The sequence below is a fragment of the Sarcophilus harrisii genome, chromosome 2 (assembly GCF_902635505.1).
Source record: "Sarcophilus harrisii chromosome 2, mSarHar1.11, whole genome shotgun sequence".
In the NCBI taxonomy this organism is placed as follows: domain Eukaryota; kingdom Metazoa; phylum Chordata; class Mammalia; order Dasyuromorphia; family Dasyuridae; genus Sarcophilus; species Sarcophilus harrisii.
Window position 1 is genome coordinate 431074681 of NC_045427.1, and position 22146 is coordinate 431096826.

Sequence of the window (22146 nt, forward strand, 5' to 3'; positions counted from 1 at the left end):
CTTGTTGCTGTGTACAATGTTCTTTTTATTCTCCTCACTTCACTTAGCATCAGCTCATGTAAGTCCAGCCTTTTCTGAAGTCAGCCTGCTCATCATTTCTATAGAATAATAATATTCCATAACATTCATATACCACAGTTTATTCAGCCATTCTCCAACTGATGGGCATCCACTCAGTTTCCAGTTCCTTGCCACTACAAAAAGGGCTGCCACAAACACTTTTTGCATCTGTGGGTCCTTTTCCCTTTTTTATGATCTCTTCAGGATACAGACCCAGTAATGGCAGTGCTGGACCAAAGGATATGCAAAGTTTTCTAGCCCTTTGGACATAGTTCCAAATTGCTCTCCAGAATGGCTGGATCACTTCACAACAAGGAGCTCACAACATGCGAAAATGGTGATTTCAATCCATACAGTGTAAATGGAACCTAATACCAAAGGAAAGGCACTGGAAGTGGGTGGAATCAAGGAAGAGTTCTGTCAGAAGATGGGATTTGGTCTGAATGTTGAAAAAAGCCAAGGAACTCAGAAGGTGAAAGTGAGACAGGACAACATCCCAGGCCAGGAAGACAGTCAGTGAAAATACCTGGAGTCAGGCTTCTGCCAGCCCCACCTTGGCCACTAGGCAGGTCCTCATCAGCTGGAGCTCAGGAAGCACATGCTCCTCCAACTATTTCTTACTGATTAATAACCAAATCAGCAAAACTGTTACTTTCTGAAAAGAATGAGAGTTCAGATAATCTACTGCATTATGACTCCATTATTTGATTATTTATACAATTCTCTTCCCTGTCATGACTCCTGGATCCCCATCCCACTCTACCCTGCTCTCCTTTTCTGCCTCTAGAATCCACATTTTATTGTTAACAACCTGCCCTTCTATTAGACTCTGTCTTCCCTTTGGAAGTTACTTTGGAAGTACTTGGAAGTTACTTTCTGTTTAATTTTCTAGGTACATATTATCTTCCTCCTCTCCCAATAGGATTAAAAGCTACTTAGGGTCAAAGACTGTTTTATCTTCTAATGTCAATGTCTTAGCCAGTTCCTGGTAGGTTTTTGTTGATTTGAATTAAATTCTTTCAAGGGAAAATGTCATTATACTAGATGGATACCAAAAAAAAAAAAGATATTCAGAAGATGGACAAAAAGATAAGACTGTGGCCCATTTCTAGAAAAATGGTATCATTTTGCCAAAATCCAGAAAGAAATCATTGACAGGAGAAACTAATGAGAAATAAAGGAAGTTTTTTTAAAAACTTTTTTGGGAGAAAAGAAGAATCAGAGAAAAGAGAGGGGTGGTGCTTGGTATGGATGGAACCATAATAAAGAAAAACACAAAGACCATAGAGCTACTTGTTATTACTATAGTTTGCTTCTGTTTTCTCTAACAAGATGAATGATCTTTGCCCTGGAAAAGAAAACAAAAATGGGAACTTGATATCTAAGACAATTAAAGAGAGAGTCTGAGAGTATCTAATTACCTCAGGCCCACTTGAATCACCTTCTCTGTTATTGAAAGAACAAGTAAATGTGATTCCAAACTTCTACCAGTAGTATTTGAGAACTGGGGAGAAATAAGTGAGATACTAAAAGATTGGAAAAGTGCAGATGTTCTGCTTTTCAAAAGAAGAAAGTGGTTGGTCTAAAAACTATTGACCAATGAACTTAAATTTAGTTTCTTGGGAAATTCTGGAATGGAACACTAAAGACATGGTGAATAAAAATCTGGAAAAGGAAGCAATAATTACAAAGAGCCAGCAAAATCTTTCTCAAGAAAAGGTCATGTCAGACTAACATTATTTCTTTTTTGACAATTACTAAGCTGCTGAGGGAAATGTATAGATATAAATGACCTAGATTTTTATCAAAGCATTTAATAAGAAATCTGATACTATATTTTAAAATTGAAAATATGGAGAGAGATAGGAGAAATAACAATAAAATTATATGCATTCAGAACTCATTGAATGACTAAATTAAAGGATACTTATTAATGGCTCAATATAAACTTATCAGGAGTTCTAGAGTGAAATGCCTTAGGGATCTGTGTTTGGTCCTGTCCTAAAAAACATTTTTATCAACAGATAGATAAAGGTACATTCATCAGATTTCCAGATAGTAGTCCAAATTTCCAAAATTGAGAGGTAGAGCTAACATAGTGGGTGACAAGGTCAAGACTCAAAAAGATTTTAATAGGCTAGAGTATTGTGCTGAATATGAGAAAATAAAATTCAATAGGGATAAATATAAAATATTCAAATATCCAAATAATCAACTTCAAAAGTAATGATGAGATAGCAGCTTGTCTGAAAAAGATGTAGTGTTTTAGTGGACTCTAGGAGCAAATGAATCAGCAATGTGATCTGGCAGTCAAAAAACCAAATGTGATCCTGAGCTGCATTAAAAGTCAGAGCTCTTAGGAAGAAGGTGGGGCTAATTCCTCTTGTTCTGCCCTGTTTGGGGCACAGCTGCAATAATGTGTTTGGTTCTGCATGCCATAGTTTAAGAAGGATATGGAAATGCTGGAGAACGGGCTTAAAGGAAACAGGGATATTTAACTTGGAGAATTGAAGACCCAAGGGAGAGAAGAGAGAGGAAGATGTCTCCAAGTGTCTAGAAGGAACATTATAAGAAATGATGAAAGGGACAGTTTCAACAAAATCTGGGAATATGAATAAATATACAATGAAGTGAACAAAACATTATAACAACATTATAAAAATAAATAGTTTTAGAAGCACTAAAAACTCCATCAACAAAATGACCAAATGTGATTCCAGGGGACCACTGGGGAAGCACGTTACCCACATCCTGGCAGAGAAGTGATAGAATAAGGGTGCAGAATGGGCTAGATACACATAACACACACATACACACACACACGTGTGTGTATATATATATATATATATACATACATAAATATTTATTACTGTGGGGTTTTTTCTTCCTGTGCAAGGCAGTGGGGAGGGATTATAAAATGGATTTTGTTCATTAAAAAAATAAAATGTAATTTAAAAAAATAAGAAAATTATTCAATCCATTGCAGTAGACTTGCAATAGAAAGGTCTTAAAGGACATGGACTGAGTCTAGAGGCAGCATAACATAGTGGATAGAGGGCTGGATTTGGAGTCAGGAAGATAATTATCCATATCCTATTTCTGCAATTTACTAGCTATGTGACCATGAAAATTTACTTAAACTTTCTGTAACTATTATTTCTTTTGGAAAAAGAAGGATAATAATGTCTATAATAACTTCCTCCTAGCGTTATTGTGAGGCTTAGATGAGATAATATATATGAAATATTTTGCAAACTTAAAAGCTCCATATAAATGCTATTAGAGAATGGTGATAGAAACAATAGAAAAACGATTTTTTTGAGATAGAAATGATAGATCTTGACAATCTGTTATTGATAGAGTGAGGGAGGTGGAAGTGTCAAAGATTTTTAAAGGTTTCCAGCTTGGGTGATTGGGGGGAATGATAGGGATCAGGAAAAGAGTTCGGAAGGAAGATGATGTATTCAGTTTTGGATCTCTTGGACTTGAGAGGAGTCATGGTATATCTGGGTAGGGAAGCTTAAGAGGTACTTGGAGATGAGACTAGTAGAAGCTAGACTAGGCCGCTTTATAGCACAGATAATGGAGTACTAGTTCTGGAGTCAGGAAGACCTGAGTTCAAACACAACTTTAAACATTTACTAACTGTGTGATCCTGGGAAAGTCATTTAACCTCTGTTTGCCTCAGTTTCCTTACAGCAAAATGGGAATAATTATAGCACCTATCTTGCAAGGTTGTTGTAAGGATCAAATGAGGTAATATTTATGAAAACCATTTAGCACAGCGAATGGCCAATAATAGGCTCTATTAAACACTATTCCCTTCTTTTTCCCTAAACTAAGTAGTTAATATAAGTCCTTTCTGTATCAGCTTAAATAAAAGGATAATATAATTTGTAATTAGCACATAAATTATCTGTATTTATGGGGGTAATTTTAATGTAATTGAAAACATATTTCTTCTTTAATGGTAAAAAAAAAAAAAATTGTCTGAAATCTTGCCTACACTATTAAACCTCTGGGAAAACCAAACCTTAAAAAAACCAAAAACAAGTGTTTGATGGGACAAACTATGAAAGACAGATTTAGATTTGTTCTCTTTGCTCCCAGAGGACAGAATCAGGAGCAATGGCTAGAAGTTACAAGAGGCCAATTTAGGCCTCTTAATTAGAGTTGCTGAGAAATGGAATAGAAGCTAGTCTGGTGTGCCTTAGTAGGCTTTCTTTTTGATGTGACTGGGGATAGCCCTTTTAACTACAAATTTTGTGGTTCTCTATGATTGTGTGAAAAGCCTATTCTTTACACATCAACAAGTCTAATCAACAAGCATTTAATTAAATGCTGACAGTGTGTTCCTGGCACTGTGTTAAACACTGGGGGTAGAAATACAAACAGAAACAAAGACAGTCCCTGCTCTTGGAGAACTTACATTCTAATGGAAGAAGACTATCTATACATAAAAGGAAGCAGAGAGGGAGAGGCAGAAAGAGATGAAGGTGTCCAGCTGGCTTGGGGAAGGCTCGGGAGAATGGCAAGTCCAGAGAGTCAGGAGTATTGCTTGAAGAGGACTGAAGAAATGGTTGGGGGCAGGTAGGTGGAGCAGTGGATAGAGCACCTGAGGAGGACCTGAGTTCAAATGTGACCTCAGACACTTAACACTTCCTGGTTGTGTGACCCTGGGTGAGTCACTTAACCCTAATTGCCTCAGCAAGAAAGAAAGAAAGAAAGAAAGAAAGAAAGAAAGAAAGAAAGAAAGAAAGAAAGAAAGAAAGAAAGAAAGAAAGAAAGAAAGAAAGAAAGAAAAATGGTTGCCTGAAAACAAGTACATACTGGTAAATGGTTATGTTTAACAAATCCATGGGGGTGGGGGTGGGATGACACACAAACATATTCATGATGTGCTTAATTTACATTTAAAATTTTTTTTTTCATTTTCTTAAGTCTTGCCAATCATTAAAAAAAAATAATTAAGCTCAGATTTGTAATATTGGCTCATTTCTGTGGTGTAAATATTCACATACAATCGTCTCTAGCACATTTACAGGAATCTTCTTTAAAATGGAGGTTTTGAGAAGAAGCAGCAATCTGGAGATTGGAGCAGGGGCTCCAATTATTTACATTATTTGTTATTTTTCCCCTACAGGCTTGCCCAGGGTCACACAGATAATAAGTGTTAAGTATCTGAGTAGAATTTGAACTCAGTCCTCCTGACTCCAGAGGCAGTGCCCTATTTACCACACCATTTAGCTGCCCCTAGAGGGTACTTTCTTTTTTTTATTTTCTTTTTTTAAATTAAAGCGTTTTGTTTTTCAAAACATATGCATAGATAATTCTTCGACATTAACTCTTGCAAAACCTTGTGTTACAATTTTCCCCTCTTCCCTCACCCCCTCCCCTCCATGGCAAGTAGTCCACTATATGTTAAACTTGGTAGAAATATATGTTAAATTCAATATATGCATACATATTTATACAATTATTTTGCTGCACAAGAAAAATCAAATCAGACTAGAAAAAAATGAGAAAGAAAATAAAATGCAAAGAAACAACAAAAAGAGTGAAAATACTATGTTGTAAACCACATTCAGTTCCCAGTCCTCTCTCTGGGTGTAGATGGCTCTCTTCATCACAAGATCATTAGAAATAATCTGAATAATCTCATTGTTGAAGAGAGCCACCTCCATCAGAATTGATCATCATATAATCTTGTTGCTGTATACAATGATCTCCGGGTTCTATTCACTTCACTCAGCATCAGTTCATGTAAGTCTCTCCAGGCTTTTTTGAAATCATTCTACTGATCATTTCTTACAAAACAATAATATTCTATAACATTCATATACCATAACTTATTCAGCCATTCTCCAACTGATGGGCATACACTCAGTTTCTAGTCCTTCTCACTACAAAAAGGGCTGCCACAAATGTTTTTGCACATGTGGGTCCCTTTCTCTTCTTTAAGTTCTCTTTGGGATATAATCCTAGTAGAAACACTACTGGAGCAGAGGGAATGCACAGTTTGATAGCCCTTTGGGCATAGTTCCAAATTGCTCTCCAGAATGGTTAGATCCATTCATAATTCTACCAACAATGTATTAGTGTCCCAGTTTTCCCACATCCCCTCCAACATTTGTCATTATCTTAGCCAATCTGAGAGGTATATAGTTTCTCAGAATTGTCTTAATTTGCATTTCTGATTAATAATGATTTAGAACACCTTTTCATATGACTAGAAATGATTTCAATTCCTTCAACTGAAAATTGTCTGTTCATATCTTTTGACCATTTACCAACTGAGAAATGGCTTAAATTCTGATAAATTTGAGTCAATTCTCTATATATTTTGGAAATGAGACTTTTATCAGAACCCTTGAATATAAAAATGTTTTCCCAGTTTATTTCTTCGCTTTTAATCTTGTCTGCATTGATTTTGTTTATACAAAAACCTTTTAACTTAATATAATAAAAATGATCTATTTTGTAACCAATAATGGTCTCCAGTTCTTCTTTGGTCACAAATTCTTTCTGCCTCCATAGATCTGAGAGGTAAACTATCCTATGTTCTTCTCATTTGTTTATAATATCATTCTTTATGCCTAAATCATGAACCCATTTTGACCTTATCATGATATACGGTGTTAGATATTAGTTTCTGCTATACTACTAGGCTACTTTCAAAGTGTGAAACCTAGAGCTGGAGTGAGCTTCCAGGTGAAGACATTTCTATGGCATTTAGAAAAAGTCTGGAGAGGAATAAACAGATCTAGACAGATGTGTTAAATTGTAATATTTTAAGGTTTGTTACATTTTCATCACCTCATCAGATTCTCAAAACAACCCTGTGTTAGAGCTACTCCAATTAATATTATCCCCATTTAGCAGGTAAGGCTCAGAGAGAGAAAGAGACTTGTCTGTAGTTACTCAGCTAGTAAATATCAAAGGCTGGATTAAAATCCAGGACTTCCTGACTCCATTCCCAGCCCTCTTTCCAATAAACCATTCTGCCTTCTCAAAAGGAGGGAGAAAGATTTTTAAATGGTAAAATGCATCTGGGATCCTACGCAAGTGGGCATGTATATACTGATGTGATGATAGGTGTGCCCTGGACAGCAGCAAAACACTTTCCTAGGGCTTAATGGTCTTATCACAGGGATCAAGCCAAGATGACTTATTTCTGGCCAGGATACACCTGTCAGATACATGTAATAGCGGCTTCCCTGGCTCATACTGCCTGAAAGCCAGGCATGTTACATTCCACCCTTCTGCCAAGAACCTCCCGAACCTTTAAGGGGGATCAGTCTCTGCCATTGACTCTAGCCCTTGATGACAGTGTTCCCCCTAATTTTAGGAGGACCCTGTACTCCAGTTCCATTTAGTCATAGTTAGATGAACCTTTCTAAAGAAATATTTACTTCAAAGGTACATCAGGAGCAAATATCACCACTAATAATCGACAGCATCCCTCCTCCCTTTCCAGTACCACAGTCAACTTTAGTTTACTTCACTTCCCATATAATCCCATCACATTCCAAGTCTAAGGTCCCCTTGGGCTTGAGTTTCAGAACCCCTGGCTTCTCAGAGCTTCCATGCTGGGCTGGCTGGTTCTATATCTGCATCTGGTTCTGGGGCCATCATGGCTCCTGGGACTAGACTCCTGTATCTGGAATTGAAAAGGATAATGAAATGGACTAAAACTCCAAGCACATTTCTCAGGGTCTGGGGCCTAAAAGTAGGGAGGGAAGATAAGTTTTTCTCCTTACTAGCTCAGTTCATGGTCCTCTGCTATGGATAAACTTCACCCTTTCTGGATACAGCTGGAAAGAGAGAGCAAGACCATTCCAGGCTGGTAGTTTTAAAGACACAGCTAATGGAGAAACCACATTCTCCCCATGATAGGGGAATGGAGATCATTTTCCAGAAGCCGGATGCCCTCTTCTTAGGTGTTTTGGGTATCCTCCTTATGCATAGGGAAGAGCTAAATCCACTATAGTTTGGGAAATCAATCTTTAGGCTACCAAAGCCATCTTGGAATCAAATAAGACCAACTATATAAAGTGCTTTGCAAACCTTAAAGTGCCATATAAATGTTAGCTGAGATTATGATAAAGAAGATAGAAGGGAATTTAAAGATCTAGAACAACTTTGTCATTTTTTAGATAAAGAAACTAAGTCCTAGAGATGTGAAGGTACTTTGTGTGAGGGCACACAGGGAGTCATGAGCAGTGCTGGAAGCTTGGAAAATGTAAATAATAAGGAAAAAGCAAATTCACTCCAAAGATTTCAGGATGCATGATCAGAGCAAAGGGGCAATTCCATGTAATAGGAGCAGATAGTTTAAAAACCTTGCTCCTTTATATGCTTTTCTCCCCCCACCCTGCCCCAGCTATCAACAACCATGGTCTCAAAAAAAGCTCACAATCTTGGGGTCATAAGCCAAAAAGGATGAAAATAATTATAGTTCTTCATGGACCATCTCAAGGACATTTAGTGAATTTTTAGCCTGCTGAAGTGTCCAGATCATGAAAACCATATTTTAATACCCATTACGTACCTCCTTATATGATATAGTGGTAAAAGCACTCATCCTGGAATCAGAAACCTGGATTCAGAATCCAGATCTGCCAATTGTAATGTTGGGCAAATCAGTAGCCTCTTTGTGGAGATAATAACACTTAAACTTAGAGGATTGTGAAAAAAGTTCTTTTTAAACTCAAGAGTGCAATAGAAAATGTGGTTGAAATTATTATTATTGTTGTTTTTTGCCACAGAATTCTGACTTAAAATGACTGGCAGCTGTGGTATAATAGAAAGAACACTATACCACCACCAAAAATACCCCAACTATATGAGGACTACATCTAACAGCACATACAGCAATTCAAACTTACATTGTCTACAAAAAAAGAGGGACTTCTCTAGTAACAAAATTAGGTATTATGTAGACTGAATTCTGATGTCTTTCAGTTTTTCCATTTTTATTTGAATCCTCAGGACTTAGCACAGTGCTCAGCAAATAGTAGGTGTTTAATAAATGCTTATTGATTTTTATTTACTTTTTTTTTAGTCATTTGGCAGGATGGTCTTTTGGTTTGTCTTATTTAGTTCTATATCAGTGTCTTAATGTAGTCTGAGTGAGGCTCAGGAGCCCAAGAATGCAGGAAAAAGAGTAGGTGGCAGTTTCTGTTATTGACACACGTTTTTGGAAGGGAGAGCTGGGATAAATTCTAAGGGTACAGTGGGTAGATGACAAAGCTCAAAAGTCTTTAAGATGCATTGGTTATGGAATATTACTGTTCTGTAAGAAATGACCAACAGGATGATTTCAAAAAGGCCTGGAGAGACTTACACGAACTGATGCTGAGTGAAATGAGCAGGACCAAGAGATCATTATATACTTCAACAACAATACTATATGATGATCAATTCTGATGGACCTGGCCATCCTCAGCAACGAGATCAACCAAATCATTTCCAATGGAGCAGTAATGAACTGAACTAGCTATACCCAGAAAAAGAACTCTGGGAGATGACTAAAAACCATTACATTGAATTCCCAATCCCTATATTTATGCCCACCTGCATTTTGGATTTCCTACACAGGCTAATTGTACAATATTTCAGAGTCTGATTCTTTTTGTACAGCAAAATAACGGTTTGGTCATGTATACTTATTGTGTATCTAATTTATATTTTAATGTATTTAACATCTACTGGTCATCCTGCCATCTGGGGGAGGGGGTGGGGGGGTAAGAGGTGAAAAATTGGAACAAGAGGTTTGGCAATTGTTAATGCTGTAAAGTTACCCATGCAAATATCCTGTAAATAAAAGGCTATTAAAAATAATAATAATAATAATAAAGATGCATTGGTAGGTCTCCTGTTGTCTCTATTTATTTTTCTCTTCCTTTAAGTCCAAGTTTTAGCCTTGTCTCTTCCATGAAGCTTTCCCTGACTGTTCCAACCTTAAAATGATCTCTACCTCCATAAAATTTATTGCCCCACAGTAAGGCTACCTTGGATTGTGATGTAAGCATCTGTATATCTTACTTTTTTAGCTTCTCCATGAGATTGTAGATGGCAGGGACTCCCTTTCCTACCTCTTTTATTCCCAGGGCCTAGCTTGGAGCTTTGCCCAGAAGGGGAGTATAATCTAAAAAGAATGTGTATATGTATAGATCTGATCATCTTATGACTCAGCTCAAAAAACTTAAGGGTATTTAGAACATGAAGGCCATCTGCTTTTACCTTCTAATTTGATAGATAAGGGACTAATCCCTAAAAGAAAAATGCCTTGGCCAAAATGACAGCAGTAGTAAAAAGGTGTCAGATTCAAAGCCAGGTTCCCTGATTCTAGGCCCACGGCTCTCTCTACTGTACCATGCTTCAGTGGCTCCCTCAAATGCACCAAGACAAGCTTACATTCCACAGCCCTGCATTCAAGGCCCCCCAACAATCTCATCCCACCTTACTTTTCCAGTCTTGTCTGTTATCACTACCCCCCCCATTCATTCTGTGCCTCAAAGTCTACCATCCCTGTCCCCCCCAACCCGAATCTTCTTTGTCTTTTTCTGTCTTTACTGGGACTGTTCCCTATCTCTGGAAAGTCCTTTCTTGTCTCTCTGCCTCCTGAATTCCTGTCAGTTATTTAAAGGCCAATGCAGATGTTATCACCTATAGAAAATCTTACCTGATCTTCCCACATTGGTAGTGAATGTATCTCTCACATTAAATTTTATTTCTACATCTCTGATGCATTTAGCACATAATCTTGTATCTTATAGTTGACTGTACTTGAGTCTTAACCCCCTAAGTGGACTCTCAGCTCCACAAGGGTCAGGGCCAAGAGATGCTGGAATAAACTCATATTAACTTTAAGAGCCAATTATTAAATTTTCAATGTGGACATTTATACTTTGGAATTAGCAGATGCTACAAATTAGGGCTTTATATATTGTTTTATTGATTGTCTAGAAAGTGATGGAGAGAATGTTGATAATTCACATTAAATTTAAAAGTGCCCCCTGAGTTTTTGGAGAGTTGATTGTTAAACACTTATCAGCACATCTCTGCAAGTGTGGGATGGTGACATTTGGGAAAGGGGCCTTTGCAAATAGTGCATCAGGTCCCATAGGTGGGCTGCCTAGAGGATGCCATTGCCCACAGTGTTCCCTGGCCCGACTAAAGACTAAGGAGTTATCTCCCCACTGGCAGAGGCCATGGAGTGACGCTGAGAGAGCTGGAGAGAAAAAAAGAAAGAAAGCTAATCTTAAAAGCCACAGCTAGTTATTTGAAGAGTGGTTTTATTCACTCAGCAAAGAGCTGGGCTGGGATTAGAAACTGGCCTGAGGGTGTTTGAAACCAGCCAGAAGGAGAAAGGGAGTATTTTCTCTCTTTTGCCATGGTTTATTCCTGTGAGCTATGTGAAGGGGCGTAAGAATCAAGGAGCTGGGGGATTAAAGGTGCAGTGGTCAGAGACAAATGGGCAGCAGCTCCAGCAGCTGAATCTGCAAGCCTGTTTCTCTTGCATATTTAATAAGAGAACTTTTTGCTGTCAAAAGTCCCCTTTCTGTTCATATAACCCCATGAGTGTGCAAAATATGAAAAGCATACCTATGTTGAGGGATGAGATATCCTAACAGCTTTGCGGGTCCCCAGGCTGGTGGTACAGGTTTTGTGAAAGAATCTGCAGTCCTAGTCTCTGTGTTAAGGTTTGGCAAAAGAGGGTTTATGGACACTGAGGGATCGTCAGTGGGCTAGATCCTGATTAGGAAAGTAGGGTGCATTGAGAGACAGAGGTTAATTTTAGTCTTCTGTAGCCCTGAGCAAAGGAGTTCTCTCTGGATGAATTAAGGGTGGTAGTCTAGCAGTAAGTAAGGGTTATTTGAGGAATAGAAGGTAAAGAGTGCTCTCCAGGTGAATTAAGGGTAAGGGTTGCATGGTGGTCCAAAGCCAGAAGATTCAGGGTTTTCTGACCCAGGCCCCCGACAAAGATCAGGGGACCAAAGAGTCCTATTACATCACCTGGAGTCAGTGTAGATGTTCACTCTCATTCCCTTTCCCAGTCCCAAAGCTCTGGTTGGGGCAATGAGTTCAGCTTTCTGGGCAGAAGTTCCAGGAAGCAGAGGCCTTAGCTTCTAAAGTGCCACTGATGATCACCACAGAATAACCTACCTTTCTTTCCCCATTTTCAAGGAAACTCAACCCATCTCACTAAGTGGATTGTCAAGGGGAATGTCCTTCAAGTCAGGTCGGCTGGAGAAGGCAAAATCTAAAGCCTCCTCACAATTATGAATGATATCTCCTGAGTGAGGGTTGTAAGTAAGGGATGTCTGAGGATAAGGATTATCTGAGGTAGCAGAGTTAGGAGTGGGACACACCTGGATCCTGTTACCTGGCAATCCACTGATGCCCTTTGGCCTCTAAAGTGTGTCTGATCCCGGTGGGGGGTTAGACCCTCCCCTGGGTTGGCCTGGGCTAGCTTAGAGGCTTAGAAGGGCTGTGGCAGCCACTGCTCTAAGGCAGGAGGGTCACCCCCAAAACACTAAGTGTCTTTGAGAAGTCTGCCCATTTGAGCTTGGCCCCGCCTCCCATTAGGCAGGGCCGAGGCCCGACAAAGAGATTAGTTTACCTTCCAGGATCTTAACAAACTGCTAAGACTGTGGGCCCTTAAACAAAGAACTGGTAGCTCTGCCTGGGGAGAAGGGTTGGTATAGCTACAGTCAGAGAAGCCCCTCAGGTGGGGCTACAGATCAAGATACCACCTGACCCACATTAGCCATGTTCATTAGTGGGGGGTTACGGTCCCCCGTTTTGTCCCTTCAAGGGCGAAAAGAAATGGTGAGTCTTTATGCAATGGGGTACAAAGGAAAGCATCTTTTAGATAGAGTGGAGAACCAATGTGTCCCCTGGGATCTGAGTGGGACAGGATGGGGATTAGTTCACTAAGGCTGGAGCCCTCCCAGGGAGTCCTTGGTCCTGGACAGAGGAATCTCCTTCCTCCCAGTTTTCAGAGGGAACATGGAAGGGCTTTGAGAGAAGCACAAAAAGTTCACCTGGAGGTCTGAGAAGGGAAAATTGAGTCCTCAACATCACCATTAATCACACCCCAGCAAGGGAGCAGGACAGTAGGGAATAATAGGAAAAGAGTGTTTAAATAACAGGTCACCAAGCTGACAGGGCAGAGGGAAGGTCTCAAAACGGTTCTCAAGCTTCCCTTCAATCCCCATTACTTGGGGGGAAAAGGGGGAGGCAAGAGCTGGAGCAAGACAGAAATGAGGCCCTATATCAAAAAGGGATTCAATGGCTTTACCTGCCACATCCAAAGTTACCCATCCTCTGTGATGCAGTAAGGGGGAGTCTGACCAAGCCCCAAACCCCTGCTAGAGGGAAGGGCAGCTTGACCCCTGTGGGCAGTCTCTCTCCAGTGCCCTTCCCTATTGCACTTGGGGCAAGGGACTAGAGTTTCCTCCAAGTACTGTTATGAGCCAGTGGCCCTGCTGTGACATCTAAAGCACGAACCTCATGTTATTGCAGCAGCTAAAAGCTGAGCCTGATTTTTGTTTGTTGCTCTGGCCCTGTGGTCTTGCTCCTCTGCAGCTGTTTCAGTCGCTAGAGTCCAAAAGCTGTTTCTAACAAGTGAATTTGGGGAGTTTGGGAGGTCCCAAGGTTAACTTCTGCAGCTTCTTCGGAATATCTGGGGCAGACTGATTAATAAAATGCATGCTGAGGACAGTGGGCCCCTCTGGAGAAGTGGGGTCCAGATTAGGGTTATTTTTTTTAAGAGCCTCTACAAGGTGCCCCTGAAAGAGGGTAAATGCATCTCCTCAGGGCCTAGGGTAACTTCCCTAGTCTTTCACAATTAGGGCAGGTTAAAAGGTGATCCCTTAAACTGGGACACTGATACATTGTTGGTGGAACTGTGAAGGGATCCAACCATTCCGGAGAACAGTTTGGAACTATGCCCAAAGGGCTATTAAACTGTGCATACCCTTTGATCCAGCAGTGTTTCTACTGGGCTTATATCCCAGAGAAATCTTAAAGAAGGGAAAGGGACCTGTATGTGCAAGAATGTTTGTGGCAGCCCTGTTTGTAGTGACCAGAAACTGGAAACTGAGTGGATGCCCATCAGTTGGAGAATGGCTGGATAAATTATGGTATATGAATGCTATGGAATATTATTGTTTGGTAAGAAATGATCAGCAGGATGAATACAGAGAAGCTTGGAGAGACTTACACGAACTGATGCTGAGTGAAATGAGCAGGACCAGGAGATCATTGTACAAGGCAACTATAATACTATACAATGATCAATTCTGATGGATGTGGCCATCCTCAGCAATGAGATGATTCAAACCAGTTTCACTTATTCAGAGATGAAGAGACCCATCTACACCCAAAGAGAGGACTGTGGGAATTGAGTGTGGACCACAACATAGCATTTTCACTTTTTCTCTTAGTTTGCTTGTATTTTTGTTTTCCTTCTCAGGTTTTTTCTTTCTTTCTAGATATGATTTTTCTTGTGCAGCAAGATAACTATATAAATATGTATACATATATTTAGCATATACTTTAATATATTTAACATGTATTGGACTACCAGCTATCTAGGGGAGAGGGTGGAGGGAAGGAGGGGGAAAGCTGGAACAGAAGGTTTTTCAAGGGTCCATGTTGAAAAATTACCCATGCATATGTTTTGTAAATTAAAAGCTATAATAATTTTTTTAAAAAAAGGTGATCCCTTTTCCCTGGAAGGGTGGGCTACTGACTTAATGATCGGGCAATTAAATTCAGCACTCAAAAGAATGTCAGTTATAGTCCCAAGTAATTTTATCTTTAATAGCAAATTCTGCCAATTGCAGCTTAGGGCTAGATGGCATCATTTTAAGTTTGCCAGGGCTTAAAACCATAAGAAAAAATTTAGACCATGTTTTATATGTTTAAACTTATCCCTTGCAAAGGATCAATCATTATACAGGCTTACAGATTCTTAGTAAATGCATCCTTGTTTAGAAACTATAAATCCTAAACAGGCTTATTTCTCAGGGCTGATGATGATTACCCTGATGGTTTCAAGAAAACTGGCCAGCTTACAATTTAAGGGATGTTCTCAGAGACCCCCCGGGAAGGGGCTAAGCTTGCTAAGCTGCCATTCCAACTATTTTAGTGCTTTGGGGGGCTGTGCTGTTTGATATCTCCCCCACTCTATGAAGGGGGAAAGGAGTTCACACCTCACACTTGGAAATAAACTGATAAGGCTTAAAATAATGACAATAATTCCAAGTAATTTAGTTAACAATTTGAGAATTTTCCTAAGTAATAGCCAAATAGTTTTAGCTGTAGTTTTTATTTCCTTAAATAAGTTTCCCTTTTGCTTTAGGGAGAAAACAAGACAATTCTTAAAACTGAGAAAAGATTTTAAAATTGACTCAACTTTAGTTAATGAACCTAGACAAACTGAATTGCAATTTGGTTATTTTCCAAATCTACACAAATCATTTCTCTTTTGTGAGCCAGGAAAAGGGCTAAGGTACTGACAGGACCCTCAAAAGTCCAACTATAGTTTTTAAAGTAGTGACAAACTACTTTTTTTCCCCTAAAAGTTGCAGAACACTATGAATGCATATAGATCCCTTTAGTGGGGTTTCCTTTAAAATTGCTTAGAAATCATTTATTTGTTGGTCATCAAAAGAAATCCATAAAATTATCAAATATGAAGCAATTTTCTCCAATAAAGCAGTTAATATTCATATAGCATGTTTTAAAGCAATTATATCCAATAAAGCAGTTAACATTCATATAGCATGTTTTATGTTAAGCAATTCACAACATCTATTATTTCTCTTGACAAATTAGAAAACTGGGCAGAGATAAAATAATCTGCCATAAATTTCATAGCTAATATATATCCATAATTGAGACAGAGAATGATGGTCTTACCAAATGCAGAGACTGACTGGCTTTCTGAGTGCTGTCAGGGGTACCCGAATTCTTCCCAGGCAGTTCCTGGACAGAACTTGCTGAAAGTTGGGGTGACTGGAGTCAGGGTTCAGGGAATGCTGACCATGGAGCTTGATCCCCACTCCATCCCTATTCCCCCAAGCTGGCTTGGGACTATCTGGACAAGGTTGTGTAAGGTCCCCACAGTTTTGCTTCCCGTATTTCTGCAGAGGACGCAGAATGTGAATTTCCCCACAGTTCTGAGATGAGAAGAGTTAGCAAACAGAGGGACTTGGGCTATTATTCATCTGGCTAACAATCCCCACAACTGAGATGTTTCAGGATTTTTTTTTTGCAATTTTAATTTAGTTCACAGAGCAAACTTGACACAGACATTGTACAGAGAGACACAGAAACAAACAAAACAACATGAAAGAAGACTGTTTCATCTTTGTCAAAAAGCCATAAAATTTTACCAAAAGCTATCACATAGAATTTTCAAGAGAAGGAAAAAAAGTGGTAAAGGTTCCCTAGGAACTTAGCCAAAAATTGCAAGAATTTCCCAGTCTGGGCATCCCTAGTCCAGAAAAACTTGCTGAGTGTGGAGCTCATACAACCCAGACAAACCTTCCCCCAGTGGGGCGGGGTGTCTTGCTATACGAATGTGGGAGAAAAAAAAAATGAGAGGCTTACCTTGAAAAGGAGGGAATTAAGCCAGGGAGGCTAGACTCCCCCTCTCCATATGGGCCTCTACAAATGTCAGACTAGTGTTGTGAGGTGTCTCAAAAGAATTTGCAGGCTTGAACCCATCTCCTAGTCAAAGGACAAAGTTTATTGAAAGTAATGGTACCATTACTAAGCAGACCGAAATCTAAGGGAATCCAGTAAAGAAACAGAAGCAAGGAGAATCATTTTATCCAGCTTCTACAGTAGATATGTTGATTCTATGGTTCAAGATCTAGGGAGTCTATCATTGGCATGTTAATTCTACAGCTCAGGGTAGGGCTAGGGAGTAATTTCCAGAAGAATTAAGGGTGGTCTTCGAAATTTGATTATCACTGACCTGATTATCAGTCAGCAATGAACTGAGAAGTAAGTAGTGTTATTCACTATTGTCTCAGGACTTTGATCTGTGGGAGGTTTCCGTTAGAACTCTTACAAGGTGCTAAATCAGTTATCTAATTTAGCATGGTACTTAACAGTTCTCTAGCTCGCTAATGTATTTAGTACTCATTCTACAAGATTCACAAGTCAGAGAGGAGTCCAGGAGATTCACAAGTCAGAGAGGAGTGGAAAAGATTCACAAGTCAGAAGCCCACAATCCCACTCTCAGAGGAGAAGTCAACCTTTGAGTTCCCACCTCTAAAAGAGAATATAAAAGGACAAGCCCACTGGAAGCACTCCGGGAGACTGAGAAGCTAGGATTTAGTTGGGCAGAACTGAGGAAGACAGAGAAGAGGTGGCAGGCTGTCCTGTGGAGAACACTGAAACCAAGACCCCAAAGGCCTCCAGAAAGCTAGCAGAGCCCCAAGTGAAGGAAAGAGAAAATAAAGGACCTGGACTTTTAACAGCTGGCTGCATTTGAGGTGATTATTGAACTGAACTGAAACTAAGGCTGCCTCCAGAAGCTCCCCAAGAAACCTGATCCCAGAGAACGATTATATTTTAGAGAAGAGAATATTACAGGTTTCCTAAGGCCAGAAACTATCTGGCTAAGGAATGGTCAGAATAGGATAGATTTTGAGTTTCCTGAGGCAGACTCCAAAGCCAGAAGATCCAGGACCACTGACCTATTAGAACAGAAGCCCCCCAAGGTCAGGGGACCCCAAAATCACATTATATCATTATGATCCCTACATTATAGATGAGGAAAACTGAGTTAGAGAAAGATTAAATGACTTATGTTTACACAACTAGTGAGTAGCTGAGACTGAACTCAGGGCTTCCTGACTCCAGGGTCATTGCTGCCCTAAGAGCTGAGGGTATAAATAGAAAAGCAAGACAGGCCCCTTATCTCAAGGAGCTCATAATCTAAAAGATGGAAATAACATATGTAGGCGGCTTCAGCTGCAAAGCAGATAGCAATGCATTTTCTTTAATATAATTTTCATTTAAAAATATGTAGATTAAAAAAAAATAATGTGAACCATTTGACAGTGTCAAGGACTTTGGTGAGCATTTTCTTTTCTCAATTTCCTTCAGGTCTCTGTTAAAATCTCATCATTTGCAAGAAGCCCTTTCTAATTCCACGTAATGCCCCCACTATAATCTCCAATTTATCCAGTATATATTGCTGTTTGCAGTCCATCTTCCCCATTAGATGTGAGTTCTTGGAGAACAGTGGGGATTTTCTGTCTTTCTAGCCCCAGCCAGCACAATGCCTGGCATTAATAATTGTTTATTAACTTGAGTCTGGATTTGTAGTAACTGCCATTGCTGAGGAGCGGGTTGCACCATCTGCAGAGGCAGTTGCTAGATTTGTTTCATGGGATGATGGCCTCTGGATCTGGAAGGAAAGCCAGGCTTTCAGTTTGATGACACTACTATTACTATTCCTGAGGCTCTTGGGCTCAGGATCCTGGGCTGCCTCCAACAGAGTCTGAAAACAAATGATCATTCATTAAAATTGACGCCAGTTCATTTCCAAAATATATAGAGAATTGACTCTAATTTATAAGAAATCAAGCCATTCTCCAATTGATAAATGGTCAAAGGATATGAACGAAAAATTTCAGATGATGAAATTGAAACTATTTCTACTCATATGAAAGAGTGTTCCAAATCACTATTGATCAGAGAAATGCAAATTAAGACAACTCTGAGATACCACTATACACCTGTCAGATTGGCTAGAATGACAGGGAAAGATAATGCAGAATGTTGGAGGGGATGTGGGAAAACAGGGACACTGATACATTGTTGGTGGAGTTGTGAATACATCCAGCCATTCTGGAGAGCAATTTGGAACTATGCTCAAAAAGTTATCAAACTGTGCATACCCTTTGATCCAGCAGTGTTTCTACTGGGCTTGTATCCCAAAGAGATATTAACGAAGGGAAAGGGACCTGTATGTGCCAAAATGTTTGTGGCAGCCCTTTTGTAGTGGCTAAAAGCTGGAAACTGAGTGGATGCCCATCAATTGGAGAATGGTTGGGTAAATTGTGATATATGAATGTTATGGAATATTATTGTTCTGTAAGAAATGACCAGCAGGACGAATACAGAGAGGATTGGTGAAACCTACATGAACTGATGCTAAGTGAAATGAGCAGAACCAGGAGATCATTATATACTTCAACAAGGATACTGTATGAGGATGTATTCTGATGGAAGTGGATTTCTTTGACAAAGAGACCTAATTCAGTTTCAATTGATCAATGATGGACAGAAGCAGCTACACCCAAAGAAAGAACACTGGGAAATGAATGTAAACTGCTTGCATTTTTGTCTTTCTTCCCAGGTTATTTTTAACCTTCTGAATCCAATTCTCCCTGTGCAACAAGAGAACTGTTCGGTTCTGCACACATACATTGTATCTAGGATATATTGCAACATATTTAACATGTATAGGACTGTTCGCCATCTGGGGAGGGGAAAAAATCGGAACAGAAGTGAGTGCGAGGGATAATGTTGTAAAAAATTACCCTGGCATCATGGGTCCTATCAATAAAAAGTTATTTAAAAAAATAATAAAAAAAAATAAAATCGACGCCAGACAAAAACGAGAGTGCCTTCCTTTACGGATCTTTCATTTTACAGAATATCACAGAAAGGTGCTTTTGGTAGAAGCTAGTTGTCCTAAGAGACAGAGGCCAAATACAGGCAGCCTGTGCTCAAAGCACAAAATGGGAAAAACGGAACATTCCAAGGGGCAGGAAGAACATTGCTTAGAATGAATGAACAAATAAAGCACCAAGCGTGTTCGCTATGCCGGGGAATGGGAACAGAAAAGCGAGACAGGTCTTTCTCTCTCAAAAGAATCACCTCCTGACTGGGGCGACCCCGGTACGGGAGGCTTCAGGGTAAGTCAGGTGCAAGAGGCAGCGAGTGCCAAGGCGGATGGGAGCGCTGCTTCTGGAGCATCCTTTCTAATGACCAAAGTCTCCTCAGTTTCTGCGCGGCGCGGGGCCTGGCAGATAAAGGCAATTCATAAAGGCTCAGTAACTGACTGATGTTGGACTACAGGAAGCGAGGCGGGGACGGGCGGCAGCTCCGCCGGGGGTGTTCCCCAGCGCACCTGAGGATTCTGAGGCAGGGGGGAAGGGAGCCCCCCCCCCCCGGCCATGGGGGATGGGAACATGGAAAGTTCTGGGCCAGCGACAGCAAAGACCGTTTGCTTTCCCCCGTTCTGGGCCGGAAGCATCGCCGTTCCCAAGGCTCAGCGTCCCGGGGGCCCATCAAAGGGCGGGCGGGCGGGCAACGTGGCGTCTCTGCCCTGGGGGGATCCGCCGTGTTACCCAGAGGAAAAGCGGGGGCTCCAAAGAGAGAAAGGCGAAGGAGGCCTGGCGGGAGGGTGGCCCCCAGTTACGCCACCACTGTTTGGCGCTTCACAACACGGCCTCCCATAAGTACCTATTTCTTATCCGAACTTGGGAAAAACATGGATTATTACTGTTTCCCGAGAGCCGGCGAGAAGCTCCGCTCTGCCCGAGGAAGTCTCCTAGGCTGAATGGGCAGGTCAAATACTGCCCCGCTGTCGTAAAAAAAAATAAAAAGAGGCACTTTCCGGCGAAGCTTACTTTTACGGCAGTGTGGCGCGTCGCTTTTCCTACTCAGGGCCGCGGTGCGGAGGCGGCGCGCTTTGCGGCAGTGTGGCCCTAGGGGCAGCGGCGGAAGAGGAATCAAGAGCCTAGCGTCGAGCGTTGAAGCCGCAGTGGGTCTCGGAAATTATGGACGTAGGCGAGCTGCTGAACTACCAGGTGAGACGCGACCTCCGAGAGGACTTGGGGGGAGGGGCGGGCCGCTGCGTGTTCCTCCCTCATCCCGGAGGGGGCCCCCGCGGCCTGACCCTTTTCCCCCGGCGGGGGGTCTGGGACCCCGTGGTGAACACCCCTTCTTTGCAGTTCCCTACCCCCAGACCCGGCGCAAGCGCAGAGGGGCCTTACCTTGTCGTTCCCGGCCTCTGTGCCCCACGCCGGGCCCTGGGGGGGGGGGGGTTGGGGCAAATTTGTCCGCCAGAAGAGGCCGTGCTGTCAGTAATTATGAAGCGGAAAGAGACCTGCCTTTAAAGCTAGAAGACGCGGACTCGAGTCCTAGCGGCGCCGTGTGCAGGACGTGTGACCCTAGACCCTTCACTCCCCCTCAGTCCCTCCCGCCCCACCGCCGGTAAAAGGAGAAAGTTGGGCCGGACCGACTCGTGCTGCAGTTTTTGTCTCCCAGGGCCCTAAGAGCTTTGCCGTGCATCCTAAAACTTCCTCAACTCCGGCTCCCACCTAGGCGTCCTGCACGAATGTGGGCATCTCAAAGTCCCAGACTCCTCCTGAGGTCCCTGCTTCCTGTCCGTTCCCTAGTTGTACAAACTTGGCGGCCCTTCTCGCTCTTTCAGCCCTGTATAGTTAGTCAGATGGGAAGTCTTGTCCGTTCTAACCCCGTTCCAAGCCCTCATCATCGCTGTTAAAATAGCTATTAAATAGCCTCCTGAATGGTCTTCGCGCCCCCGGTCTTTCCCCTCTAGTTCTGTTTACACAAAACTGCCTGTGGAATTCTTAAAGCATAGATCCGACTGTGTCCCTCCTGTTCGGGAAGCGTCCGTCGCTCCTTCAGACACAAATGACTTGTTTTGACATTTAAAGTCCTTGCTGATGCTATTCCAACCTACTTTTCCGTGCTTTTTACACAATATTTCCCTTTCTAAATGTTATGGGACCCCCGGACTGGCCTTGCTGTTTCCCATCCCTTCTGACTAGGTTAGGGAGCATCCCTCATGTTTGTTGCTCACTTCCTTTTCACCTGTGCTTCTTAACAATCACATTTTCTTTCAAATAAAGTCAAAAGCTACTTAAGAAACCTTATTTGATTCTCCCCTCCCCTACTAAATAGGTACCTTGTATTTACTTTATGAATAATTTGTATGCTCATGTTTCCCTTTGTATCTTCAGAGCAGAGCACTGTGTCTGAAATAAAGTAGTCATTTAGTAAAGGCTTCATGTT

General features: G+C 41.2%; 1 protein-coding gene across 2 annotated transcripts in view; it reads left to right on the forward strand.

Moving 5' to 3' along the window:
• Positions 1-20432: 20432 nt before the first annotated feature.
• The window catches only part of CTNNBL1 (catenin beta like 1), a 204729-nt gene continuing 203015 nt past the window's right edge, over positions 20433-22146 (forward strand). Inside the window, exon 1 of one of the 2 annotated variants that reach the window (XM_031954059.1) lies at positions 20433-20915. In XM_031954059.1, the coding sequence (XP_031809919.1) occupies positions 20886-20915 (30 nt within the window). In that variant the 5' untranslated portion in view covers positions 20433-20885. The remainder of the gene's footprint in view (positions 20916-22146) is intronic. The other variant, XM_031954058.1, reaches the window with a different exon arrangement.